Source organism: Fusarium solani (assembly GCF_023522795.1).
Source record: "Fusarium solani strain SB1 chromosome Unknown bctg00000003_1, whole genome shotgun sequence".
Classification (NCBI taxonomy): domain Eukaryota; kingdom Fungi; phylum Ascomycota; class Sordariomycetes; order Hypocreales; family Nectriaceae; genus Fusarium; species Fusarium solani.
In genome coordinates, this window is record NW_027072154.1 from 3,811,607 (window position 1) to 3,824,278 (window position 12,672).

The 12,672-nt window shown below is 52.0% G+C and overlaps 7 protein-coding genes across 7 annotated transcripts; 3 read left to right on the forward strand and 4 right to left on the reverse strand.

The window, feature by feature from the left end:
- Nucleotides 1-567: 567 nt before the first annotated feature.
- On the forward strand, nucleotides 568-2,146 carry MRS44_006777 (uncharacterized protein; the record flags this gene model as incomplete). The annotated part of the gene is made up of 3 exons (XM_046278108.2): nucleotides 568-762; nucleotides 814-1,923; nucleotides 1,976-2,146. 3 exons carry the CDS (start codon nucleotides 568-570, stop codon nucleotides 2,144-2,146), a joined length of 1,476 nt encoding a protein of 491 aa, XP_046139600.1.
- A 708-nt stretch (nucleotides 2,147-2,854) lies between these two features.
- MRS44_006778 (uncharacterized protein) lies at nucleotides 2,855-4,177 on the reverse strand (the record flags this gene model as incomplete). Its single annotated transcript, XM_046270413.2, has 1 exon — nucleotides 2,855-4,177. One exon carries the CDS (start codon nucleotides 4,175-4,177, stop codon nucleotides 2,855-2,857), a length of 1,323 nt encoding a protein of 440 aa, XP_046139599.2.
- A 613-nt stretch (nucleotides 4,178-4,790) lies between these two features.
- On the reverse strand, nucleotides 4,791-5,323 carry MRS44_006779 (uncharacterized protein; the record flags this gene model as incomplete). Its single annotated transcript, XM_046273320.2, has 2 exons — nucleotides 4,791-5,094; nucleotides 5,151-5,323. 2 exons carry the CDS (start codon nucleotides 5,321-5,323, stop codon nucleotides 4,791-4,793), a joined length of 477 nt encoding a protein of 158 aa, XP_046139598.1.
- A 2,235-nt stretch (nucleotides 5,324-7,558) lies between these two features.
- Nucleotides 7,559-8,329, forward strand: MRS44_006780 (uncharacterized protein; the record flags this gene model as incomplete). The annotated part of the gene is made up of 1 exon (XM_046268933.2): nucleotides 7,559-8,329. One exon carries the CDS (start codon nucleotides 7,559-7,561, stop codon nucleotides 8,327-8,329), a length of 771 nt encoding a protein of 256 aa, XP_046139597.2.
- Nucleotides 8,330-8,546: 217 nt separating this feature from the next.
- MRS44_006781 (uncharacterized protein) lies at nucleotides 8,547-9,441 on the reverse strand (the record flags this gene model as incomplete). The annotated part of the gene is made up of 3 exons (XM_065621875.1): nucleotides 8,547-9,182; nucleotides 9,232-9,367; nucleotides 9,419-9,441. 3 exons carry the CDS (start codon nucleotides 9,439-9,441, stop codon nucleotides 8,547-8,549), a joined length of 795 nt encoding a protein of 264 aa, XP_065477947.1.
- Nucleotides 9,442-9,821: 380 nt separating this feature from the next.
- Nucleotides 9,822-10,511, forward strand: MRS44_006782 (uncharacterized protein; the record flags this gene model as incomplete). Its single annotated transcript, XM_046270379.2, has 2 exons — nucleotides 9,822-10,125; nucleotides 10,174-10,511. 2 exons carry the CDS (start codon nucleotides 9,822-9,824, stop codon nucleotides 10,509-10,511), a joined length of 642 nt encoding a protein of 213 aa, XP_046139595.1.
- Nucleotides 10,512-10,949: 438 nt separating this feature from the next.
- MRS44_006783 (uncharacterized protein) lies at nucleotides 10,950-11,390 on the reverse strand (the record flags this gene model as incomplete). Its single annotated transcript, XM_046281852.2, has 1 exon — nucleotides 10,950-11,390. One exon carries the CDS (start codon nucleotides 11,388-11,390, stop codon nucleotides 10,950-10,952), a length of 441 nt encoding a protein of 146 aa, XP_046139594.2.
- Between the last annotated feature and the right edge of the window lie 1,282 nt (nucleotides 11,391-12,672).

Here is a 12,672-nt window from a genome sequence, read left to right on the forward strand (position 1 = left end):
TATTGACATCAGCTTCACCCGGTTAACTATTCTCTTTACTCTCATGTCTAGTCGAGCGAAGATGGAATTGAAATGATAGAGAACTTTGTCGCTCAAAATCTAACTCATCATTAGTCGTGATACTACTAGCTGAGGTTGATGTCTTGCTCTGAATAACGAGGTACTGAAGAAACAACATTACATCGATCTGGGGCACACAAACTTCCCCATCTGCCATGTTTCCTGGGTAACCATACCCAATCCTAATGCCTCCAATTGTAACGGTCACCTCTTTAGACAATTCAAGGTTAATCGGTTAGCACACACATCCCTGACTCGTCGCCCAGGACCGGCGTCCCTCGGTCTTCGGCGCCGCCGCCGAGACCGGGGGCCTCACCACCACGAACCAGTTTGTTTGCCCCCATCCACGGGTTACAACCCCAGATTCGCATCTCCACCGCTTGAATCTGGGGTTTTATGCGGGGAAGGGGAGAAGAGCCTGGATTGAGACAAATATCGCCAGATTTCCCTGTTCCCCCAGAAAGAGATCATCACTCCATCCTCTCTTCTTCTCATCATCCTGCAACCATGACTGCACCTCGCGACCAGGAAAAGATGTCGGAGAATATTCAGGCTCTTGATGCTGAGAAGCAGAATTCTGCTCACCAGGAGTATTCGTCTGAGGTTCTTGACAAGAAGACTAATGGAGATTACTCGGGTGCCACTGCAAAGACTGACCCCGAGGAGATCAAGCTTGTCAAGAAGCTGGATCTCTGGATCATGGTGAGCTGACCCATCAATCATCACTCGCCATCGTAAGGCTAACTACGACAGCCTACTCTCTGGTTCATGTACTGGCTCAACTATCTTGATCGAAATGCCATCACGTTGGCTCGTCTCAACGGCTTCGAAGAGGATCTCGGTCTCAAGGGATCTCAGTACAACACGGCCGTTTCCATCCTCTTTGTCGGATACACCCTCGGTCAAATCCCCAGCAACATGATCATCACGCGCGTTCGTCCTTCATGGTACATGGGTGGCTTCATGATGGCCTGGGCCGTTGTCAGTGCCCTCACCGCCGTGGCTCACAACTATACCGGTGCCCTCCTCACACGCTTCTTTCTCGGTATCGTCGAGGCTCCTTACTATCCCGGTGCTCTGTACACACTGTCGACTTTCTATACGCGAAAGGAGCTGGCGACTCGGATTAGTATCTTGTACTCGGGTAATGTCCTCGCTTCTGCCTTTGCTGGTTTGATTGCCGCTGGTGTCTTTGAAGGCATGGATGGACTTGCCGGTATCAAAGGTTGGAGATGGCTCTTCATCCTCCAGGGAGCCGTGACCGTCCTCGTCGCCATCGTGGCATGCTTCACTCTTCCCGACGAGCCCCTCACAACAAGATGGCTCACCCCTGAGCAACGCCAGCTCGCCCACGACCGCGTCCAAAGAGATACTGTCGGAGAAAAAGGCAACGGCAACCCCTGGAGCGGCCTCCGAGAAGCCTTGGCCGACCCCAAGGTCTGGGTCTTTGTCGTCTTGCAACATCTTCACCTGGCAACAAACGGCTTCAAGAACTTTTTCCCAACCATTGTCAACACGCTGGGCTTCAACAGAACCATCACCCTCGTCCTAACGTGCCCTCCCTTCCTCATCGCCGGAGCCATCTCGATTCTTTGGGCCAAGTCCTCGGGACACTTTAACGAGAGCACCTGGCACATTACCATCTCCAAGATAGTTGCGACGTTTGGTTTCGTCCTTGCTTGTGCTACCATGAATGTCGGAGCGAGGTACTTTGCCATGTGCGTCTTCACCATCGGAACGTATGGCGTCAACTCTATTCTTCTGGCTTGGGTTGGAAACACATGTGGTCAGACAAAGGAGAAGAAGGCTTCTGCCCTCGCTCTGGCCAATGTCAGCGCGACGCTCAGTCTCATCTGGACTCCTGTGAGTTATCCCTTGAAAAAAACCTGGGTGAACCGGTTGCTAATCTAGACAGTATCTCTGGCCTTCCTCGGATGCCCCTCGATATGTCATCCCTCTGTCTAGCAGCGCTGGATTTGCAGTTGCTTGCATTGCAGGTGTGTGGCTTATGAGGTTCATGCTAGTGAGGCAGAACAGGAAGATCAGGCAGAGTGACTCTGAGGCTACATTGTTCTACGCTTACTGATGGACACGGTTGGATATGGCTGGTTGATAACAGGCTCATGAAAGGGAAGATAGTTGGGTTATATCACAGTTTGGCAGATCTTCAACACACTATAACCATGGCAATTCTCCCCGTTTCCTTCCGATAGCAACCTCATTTCTCCCTCAAATGCTTTCAGATCCATTCAAAGTCGACATGACTTTGATCTCATCTCTCCACTTGTCAAATGCCATCTCCCTTCCGTCTACGACCGCATCCATGAATTCATCATCTCATTTCGGTTCGAAATGGGTTATTTTGAAGGAAGCGAGACGAAGATTGCTCGTCATTGATGCTGTAACTCAACATCTTCCACAAGCGAGACACCAATTCTTATCAGATGGATACTCAGAGGTTCAAAGACCTGATTATAGAAACAGCCAGACACACAAAGCAGCTGAATAAGATGCCCAAAACGACCGTTGATGCTCCTACATGATGGTGAAAGAGGGTGGGTTTTTATTCTAGGCCTTCCAATCAGTTTGATTCACCCAGCAAACAGATGCCACCTTGGCTGTAGCCAACCATCACCCATTGATGGGGGCTTGACTATCGCAGTAGGCTTCACGCCTTGAGCTATGGTGCCTCTGATTAGTAGCCGCTATTCTAGATGCCATTTATGATGTGTTCGTATATATCCATAGAAACAAAGCCCCCTGCATCGTTTGTCTTCACTCAATAGAAAAGTTTTTATTCAGAGAAGCCAAGCTCCTTCAAAATGGCCTCGTTGTGCTGCCCCAGGGCGGGAACAGGATCCATCCTCGCAGAGTCCACGTCGGGGACGCCGGGCGGGAGAAGAGCAGGAACTTTACCAGCCGGAGTGTCAATCTCGGTCCATCTACCTCTGGCTCTCAGTTGAGGATGCTCCCAGACGCCCTGCATGTCGTTGACGTTTGCATTGGCGATGCCGGCCTTGTCCAATCTGGCGAGGACCTCTGTCGAGCTGAGATCCGAGAAGGCGGTGCAGATGATCGCTCTGAGGGCTACTCGATTCTGGACTCGAAGTGAGTTGCTGCTGAACCGTTCATCCTTGGCGAGGTCTGCGTTGCCCAGCACTTCGGCGCATAGCTTTGCCCACTCGCGCTCATTTTGCAGTCCCATCATGACTGACCCACCATTCGCGGTGTCGAACGGACCGTAGGGGTAGATGGCAGCGTGTTCTGCGCCAGCACGGCTTGGACCAGCTGCTCCCTCAAAGGCGTAGTACAGGGGAAAGGACATCCACTCGGTCATGGCCTCGAGCATGGATATATCAATGTGCGAGCCCTTGCCCGTCTTTCCTCGCTTGAGGAGCGCAGCGAGGATGTTTTGGAAGGCAAATGTTCCGGCTGAGATGTCGGCGATAGAGATTCCAACCTTGGCTGGCTCAGACTCTGTTCCTGTCACCGAAAGGAGGCCCGCTTCGCTTTGGACTAATAAGTCGTAGGCCTTCTTATCCCGGTACGGTCCGTTTGAGCCATATCCTGAGATGTCGCACACAATAAGACCCTCATGCTCATCCTTGAGCGCGTCAAAGGAGAGGCCCAGACGCTGACTAGCCCCCGGAGCAAGATTCTGCACCAGAACATCAGCCTTGGCCAGGAGCGCCTTGAGCACCTTGAAATCCCTGGGGTTCTTGAGGTCGAGTGCCAGACTCTCCTTGGAGCGATTGGTCCAGACAAAGTGCGACGCCAGACCTCGGACTCTCGAGTCATAGTTACGGGCAAAGTCGCCCTCGCCTGGGCGCTCGACCTTGATGACGCGGGCGCCTAGGTCGGCGAGTTGACGGGTGCAAAAGGGGGCTGCGATGGCATGTTCCAGGCTAACGACTGTGACGCCATCTAAAGGGAGGATCTTTTGGGGAGATTGGGTGGCTGTAGAATAGTGGCGAGGCATGAGTTGGAGTTTACTCCGAGGTCTGAAGACAAGGTTGGATCCTTTTGGCCGAAGGGTATGAGATGTTGGTGTGGTGTTGAACGAGGTCGAGTATGTTCGAACTTGTCGGCCAAAGAGGGACGCCACCTTGGACGCCATGATGCTTCAACGATACTTGGTGAACCTGAAACCAAAGTAGAATGGATCGGTTGAGCAAGAGCAGCTGTTGGATATTTATATATAAATGAGATACCAGCAACTGAGCGTCAATGAGTATAGATGAAAAGCCCGGCTCGGCTTCTCGGTCGTCAAGTCGGCTACTTGGAAGCGGAGCCATCATCCATCATGCCGTCGATCACTTCAACGACATCGGAACTGCATCTCTGAGTGAATAAGCTCGCTCGAATTGGTACCAGAACCTGTGGCTAGTGAAGCGTAACAATTGAAATAAAATAAAGAAGTCGGCTGACCAAAAAAGGCACAGAAATTCGCTCATTTCTTTCCCCCAAATAAACGCCGTGAAATGTGTTCCCCTCCCCCAAGACGCCCTCGTTGAAATCGTGTCGCGCTCTTTTTAGCATCAACCTCATGACAAGATTTTCCCAGATGAAGTAGTACAGTTGGTCGTAGTCGTCGCTGTCAGGGCTGACATCCATCTCGTGATGCCATTCTGAAACGCGGGTTGATCGGCAGACGTGCAGTAGCTTAGTGTCAACCCCAGAAAATCGACCTTGGGTCGTGGATTCGCATAAATCCAAGCGATGGGTGTTGATTACTTGTTGGCGAGTGTGTCGCGAGGGACCACGCCCATGGCTTGTCGAAGGGAGGGCGTTAATGAGTCTGCTGAATCTCTCCGCGATTCTCTCCTCCATGCATCGTCGGTTCCGCGATCTTGTGTTGGTGTGTACGCTGGCGGTGGTGCTTGAGGCATGCGCGACGTCTGCTGCGGCTTCGAAGGGGCGATTCCGTAATCATCCAGCTCTTGAACGTCCTTTACGTCTTCCAACCTGTCCATCCGCATACGTCTCCGGTGTAGGTAGCACAAGAAAGCTAGGATAAAGCACACGGCCACAGCACTGCGACTCGAGTCAGCTTAATGATCAATGTACTTTCCAAAGCTGGTGAGTCCTACGCAGCGACGATGAGGATGACCATTGTAGCTCCCATCGTAGGGGCGGGCTTCTCGCAGACGTTGCTGTTGGGCATGGGATGACATGTATCCTTCTCCTCGCGGGGGAGCACTCGCGTGACGTCCCAGTCCCCAGCGCGAGAGGGGACCGCGTCTATACTCGAATCAAGAAACATGGTGACAGATTGATGAATAGGTGAATAGTAAAACAATCAAGGGTTAAGTTGGGAGGAGCAAGAAGGCGCAAGAGTGGAAGGAGGTAAGAAACAAAAAATGGATGAATGAATGGATGTCAGCCACCCTTGACCATGGATGATGAACCACCCACGAAATGTCCCTCTTTTTAGATTCTTTGTCAAATGATGGCTTCCCAGGAACATACCTAACCGCAGAACGGGCTCGGGGTGCTCCAATGTTTCAGAGAAAGCTCAGCCCCAGGGGAAGGGCCCAGGGTCTCCTTTGGCCGGGCGGATGACAGGACCGATCCTTTTGAGAGGGGAGCGGCCCTCGGGCTCTAGCTACGGCCCGGATAATACGAGATGTCAATAATTATTGAATCTAGACCTTTCTCCATTACGGTGATGACGAGTCTTTCACGAGTCTCCAGAGCCACCGTCTTGCACGTATTACGAATCTGGACTTTTCAGTCTCAGCCCTTCAACCTCATCACGAGCCACGCGAGTAGTCATCAAAGTGAAACCGCCCATTCCCTCATGTAAAACAATGCAAAATCACTGGATTCCTTCCCTCTTTCCCTTTGACCAACATCAAGCGCTAATTTTAAACCTGTCAATGAACCCCTTTCTGTGGAGAGATGTTAATTAAACCAAGTGGAGTCTCAAATCCCTGTTCACACCCCCCTTTCGGCTCTGGGCTCCGAATAAGGGATCTGTCCCTAGCAGTCTCACGTTTTTTGCCCAATCCCCAGATTAAAGGGCGACTAGGATTGCATGAGATCGGAGAGGCGCAGTTCCGGTTTGTTGGTGATGGGGACGGTGACGGGCCGGTTCCTTGATCACGAGGCGGGACGAGTTGTCATCGACGCAGGGACTGGTCATGCACTGATGTCGTTTGTCTTACCAACAAGACGGCCAATGTGAGACTGCCTGGGGCTCGCATGACCCAGCATAGACGACATATCCTTGGCCATGAGAGTTCTAGAAACTTGGCGGGCTTGGATGGAATGGGCCTGGCTGTTTCGGATGCGACAGCAAGTCGAAGGTATAGCCTATTATTGCGAGACTCATGTTGGTGGTGGTTTAAAGCTCCCTTGAGTCGACTTATACGCATGCAGGTAGTTCAAGTCGCACATCCTGATGCTCAACATGCAAGCGACGTACGCACCTCGTGGCATGCAAGCAAGCAAGGTCTAATCAAGATCGCCAAGAGAGATCCGTCTATAATCGAACGAGCTAAGCACACAAAAACGTGGCTACAGCCAAGATACCCGTGAACAAGCATTAGCCATGGCGGCAAACGTGGCTTCAATGATAACCGTCGTCTTTGCTATTTTGAGAAGACTACCGAACTCACATCTCTTAGCTGTCTTGGCAACTGGGGAAGTATTATTATAGTATCCTGTATTGCGGCCTCGAATGATCGGGATGCCTGAGGCGGGCGGGTTCTGGTGAGACTACTCAGACGCGGTTGTTGAACCAGACAGTCAAATGTATCGAACTCGAAACGTAAACGCTGAAAAGACTACGCAAATCTATAATATCGCCCCATATATAGCAAGCACAAAGGGCACCATCTCCACTTCGCACGACGTCCTCTACATCCAGCGATAGCCAGGACGGATAACCGCTCAGTGAGTGACAAGTTCTTGTCTTTGGTGCATCCGTGGGACTAAATTATCTTGTTGTAGGCTTTCTCCGACTGTAATCAGTAATTTAACGTGAATGCGCCGAGTTCCAAGGTTATAGATTGACATTGTGACTGTCGCCCACATTACCTAGGTAGGTTGAGCTGACTGATGCAATAATCTCCTCAGCTCATCCGAGATCATGCTCAGACAACTTGTCATACACAACCCTGAGTGCAGAAAGTTTAACCCGACTGCAAAGACGTCATATAGCTGGACGGAAAAGCATCTCTCACCTGCCAACGGAGAATTTACAGCTTCAAGTTGGTGGCCTTGGCAGAAGAGGATGATCGGCCCACCTTGTACGTATTTGAAGAGTCTCAAGTCAGGACATTTCTAGCAAGGCCGTCCCAAATAATGCAACACATTATCTCGATTTCGTTCGCAGTGCAACATGAATCCTCCGCAAAATGGAACAACTTTAGACCGGGTCTTACAGCCTAAATGACATAATTGCGGATTGCCAAGCTCTCTTCTTGTCAACTCGCCCACTTGAAGGCATCTCCACTTTCACCCGCAACCTGAGTGAATATACGCAAAAAACATCATGCCATCCTACTCTTTGACCAAGCAGCTCCTCGCCACCGACGAGGAGGGCTACAAGAAGGCCACTCAGTCCGAGTTCCTCAAGCTCGCGGCCAATGGCCAACTTTCCAAGGATATTCTTGGTCGATGGCTCGCCAATGACCGACTCTACATCCATAGCTACTGTCGCGGGCTCGGCTCGCTGTTGAGCTTCTTGCAGTATCCCGACAATGTTCGACGGGGCCAGGAGCCTGGAGCTGAGACCAAGCTTCTTGATTGGATCGTCGGTGCTTTAGTGAACATTCGGCGAGAGGAGAACTTCTTCATCGACACAGCGGCTGAATATGGCATCGAGATCAACTTGGAGACGCAAGCCAATGGCCGAGTCGCCGAGAGCACCAAACTTGAAGGTCTCCGTCGATGGGAAGCCTTGTTTCAATCAGTGGCTCCAGGTGAAAGCGACGTCCTTCCCTGGCTGGAGGCTGCGGTGGTGTACTGGGGAACCGAAAAGTGCTACCTGGATGCTTGGTCGTGGGCAAAGGCACAGCTCACGGTACAGGAGGACCCAAGCAAGGATGCGGACGGTGGTGCCGTGAGAAAGGAGTTCATCAACAACTGGACGTGCAAGGAATTCGTCGAATTCGTGGACGACCTTGGACGCATCATCGACGAGGCCGTTGCCAAGGAGGTTGAGAAGAAGGGCGAGGACTTCAAGGCGGAGTTGTTCAAGCGCGTGGAGGGCAAGTGGCGGGATGTCCTCCAAGCCGAAGAGGTGTTTTGGCCAGCCATCTAGGGTAATCCCATGCCTTCGAGACCCAGTCCTGGCTTTCGACTAAAAGGTATGAATACTTCCTGTCGTTGGTTAAGAAAGAAGACTAAACTTGCGGTAGTAGAAGACTAGAAAGGTACAAAACGATGGGCTGAGAAAGGGTATCAGGTCTCGAAATTGAACATCTAAATTGAAGGGACGCCACCACCAAACGCCGTGAAATGCAGGTTTCATCATGTCGTTAGAAAGCAATCCGTCGCTTGCGTCCGGTGTACTTAGAGGTGGCCTTGACGATCTTGCCCTTGCGCTCCATCTGCTCCTTCTTCTTGATGATCCAAGCCTTGCTGCCCTTCTTCATGGCCGTGTTGTTGTTCTTGATGGTCCTTCTTGCATCCTGCACGTCGATGTCGTCCATGCCCTCCACCACGCCTGTGATATCGCCGCCCTTGGACTCGAGGGAGCCGCCGCCGACAGTCAAAACGAGGTACAGCTTCACGTTTTTGGTGCCGGGGTCGTCCTCGAGAAGACCGGCACCGAAGCCTGCCTTGACCGCAGCTTGGGTAATCATGTTTCTTTGCTGGTCGTTCTTGGGGTAGAATTGGCAGACGGCGCGGCCGCCGCGCTTGAGAGAAGCGTAGAGTCCGTTGAAGAATCGTGATAGTCGGCCAGCGGGTGAGGTATCGCTCGTTTCGGCACTGCAAAGCCATTGAATGGCAGAGATGCTAATGGCGGCATCAAAGGTACCAGCTCGGAAAGGTACACCCTGACCAATGTCGGCCAGCATCAGGTCGCCCTCGACATCCCTCTGAAGCGCAATATCCAGCATTGAAGGCGAAACATCCATTCCGATCCAGGTGTGAGGGCCGCCCTCCTCGGGCTCGAGAGAAGAGAGAGATCTCGCCCGAGAGACCACTTCCGCATCCAACGTCGAGAATTAGGGAAGGCCCCTTGAGGTCGAGAAGTTCCAGAGCTCTCCTCGTCATGGAGGCCTGAATGTTCTGGATTCGCGAGCTCGTCGTGTACTTTCGGGCTTCGATATCGTCATAATGGACGTCGGCCGCACTAGGTTTTTGTGAGCTTGAGGGGCATCATGGCGGGGTTGTGATCGCATACAGGGTATCCTCGGGGCGAGACATGGTGGCGGTGGTGAATTGGGGCAGTCGAGTTTGTCAAATACGAAAATAAATCAAGAAATAATGAAAACCTCGTAAATAACTGAGCTGCCGTTGCTTCTAGCCTGCTCTTATCGCCGATTTCTGGTGTTGAGCAAAGATTGAACTTTTTGTGGTGGGTTGCAACTGATAAGATAAGCCAAGCTGCAAGGTCCGGCTGAACGGAGCGGAATATCAGCATTCCGCTAAAGGGTGAAATTAGGCGAGCTGCGATTGGCAAGAGCAAATCCCTGAACGTGTCCTTTGAAACACTGCAAATACTTCTCGGCAACCTCGCGTTCCCCTTCTGCCTCCAACATGTGAACTCCAAACCTTGAGTGTTTGCGACTATCACAACCGCAACCATGTGGATTCTACCTCTTGTCGGCTATGCCGGAACCCTCTTGGGCTTTTGCTTCTTGACTTTGGCAATTGCCTCGGGCCTTTACTACCTGTCGGAGCTTGTCGAGGAGCATAGCGTCATCGCGAAGCGCTTCTTGACGCGACTGATCTATTCGATCATTGTCATCCAGATCATCCTCTGGCTGGTTGATGGATTTCCGTTCGGGGCGACCGTGTTGACCATTGTGTCGCACGTCATTTATCTGGGAAATATGAGACGCTTTCCTTTCGTCAAGCTCTCTGATCCCCTCTTCATCCTCTCGTGTGGTAGGTTTCGCGTTCATCTAGGCATTGGCGCGTACTAACAAGTTACAGTCCTCGTGCTTGTCAACCACTACGTCTGGTTCCGACACTTTTCCGATACACAGGCGCGCGCGTACCAGAGGACCTCGTACTACGACAAGGCCGACGTGCCAAGTTTCGCCCAGATCGCTTCGTACTTTGGCCTCTGCGTCTGGCTCGTTCCTTTCGCGCTCTTTGTCAGTCTGTCGGCAGGCGACAATGTCCTACCCACCATGGGCACTGAGCCCGCCCATGGATTCGATGGGAAGAGCAAGCCTCAGGGCATGATCAAGGCTCTTGTTGACCAGATCCGTGGGGCAATTGGTCAGATCTTTGGATCTTCTGCATCTCCAGGACTTGCCAGACCCTAATGGCATGGCAGTTTGTCTTTTCAGGACGAACATGAGCTGGGATAAATTTGATGGGGTCCCAAACACCGATATCAAGCCAATGCAATATTGGCAAACCACATGAGCAGCCTCGGATGGGTAAGTCGCATTTTTCTTTCACTTGCACAACCCTCCCCTCGCATATGATGAACCAAACTTCACGCTAGATTGTATTTGACAAGGAAACTCCTTGTGTGATTCCATAAAGGTTATATCCTGAATTCGCTTGCAACTACACACGTTATGCTTGACTACAATCAAGATTATCAGAACGCTGACCAGCCTCTCAGTCCCGATGTCTCTTAGACCATAGCAAGTGTCCCTTGAGTGCTTGATGACCATGGCACACCCTCATGCCCGAGATCGAGATGGGGACTATTGTTACCCTTATGAGTAGCTCGATGCCTATCGCAACACATCCTAATCGTTCCGGGGATCTCGCTTCGTGTTTGTGGGCTCTTGTTGTCGGTTGGAGGCTGGTACTGGCTTCGAGGGGTCACATGTTTTGACGTCGGACGGGCTCATGTCTGTCGAGGTCAGCGTACTTGACACATCAAAGGTTGATGGGCAGAGAGTGATCTGACCTTGAATATGGGTCGTAGACATCACGGTGACAGAGTCATCATGTCTGGCACTGCCCTGAGTGGCAGCATTGTCTGAGGGCAAGCTTGTAGAGTTGGTGTGGGATGCGTCTTGTGAAGTAGACGAGACAACAATGAAGTCAAGGTTATGCCATGGCGCATCTGTCTCACTCTCTCCCAGCCAGGCATTGATCGCGGAAGAGTAGGCGTTGCTCTGATGGGTGAGGCTGGATCTTGATCGTCCCGGCCTGGGGACTTGGACGAGGACTGGACTCGGCATGATGATGGAGGGCAGATAAATGGGGGCAAGCTGTTGTCTATTGCCGTGGATAGCGAGCAAACACACAATTCATGTCGAGGGCGCCATGTGTGCTTTTATATCTGTTGTATCGCAGCGCCCTTGTAAGCCAGAGAGAGCTCAATACGTCCATCCCTCCCCTGTGCAGTGCTTTCAAGCCGCCGCCTGGCATAGAGAGTGTTTGTTAGGGGCTGAGTCTGAATCCTGGGATAAATCGAACCTGACGCCAATGAGACGGTGCCGAACCACATCTCGGCTTCAACGCATGTATCAAGGTGGGGGCGTGCGTAGCCAGCCCGGACAGCCATCGGCATTTTGCCCACCACCATGGGCACTTTGTCCATGTGCTGTCATCCTGGTAGAGTGCTGGGAGTGCTGGGAGTGCTGTGAGTGGTGGGGCGGCAGTCATGGCGGGCTACGACACATCTGCGAGAGATCTCATCCAAATCGCACAGCTGTGCGGTTCAGTGTTCGGTAGAACCAGGCACATGCACCCCGGACCTATGTTTAATAAAGTTCTCATTGCGCCCCCCGCGGACTCAATCCATATCTTTCTCTCTTTTTATCATCATTCTTTAATATCACTTCCCCAGGCCTGAGACCTTGGACATATATGCCACTGAGTTGGGGACACTTGGCTCAGTACTGATCATTGTCACTGGTCGTACTCGAACACATACCTTTTCCCCCGCCTGGCGTTATGAACGACAAGTTCATACGTTTATACCCAAAATTCCGCGCAGGGTCACGGATACTCGCTCAACGATATCAAGTCCCTGTGGATACGTTCCCCTACTCTGGGCGGGCATACATATGCGACCTTGCCTACGCTGGACGCAATAATCCATGCTTGCTACGATCAACGACCCCTACACACTTTCTATGGCTCGCTTGCCACCTACCATCTGCTCCCGCTCGCCCTATATCCAACCCTTTGGACGGAATGGCTTCGTATCGTACAAGGGCCATGCATAGCCCTGGGCATTAGTAGTGCCCCCCTCGGACATCTACGGGGCTACACCCACCTCCTCGCTACCTACGGACCCCTTTATGCTTGGTGGTAGTCTTGCTGCACCAGGTCACTGGCAGTGGCTGCTTCTAGTGAAGCTGGGTCAGGATGACTGCCAAGGGCAGGAAACCTGCACTCAACCTCGGGCGCTGCGATAAGCTACGCCAGGGGCGACGGTCAAGGGTCATTCTGATGCTGTGTGCATGCTCAGCGGCTGCCACATTGTTGGATTCTTATTCCACGACGGCAGTAGCC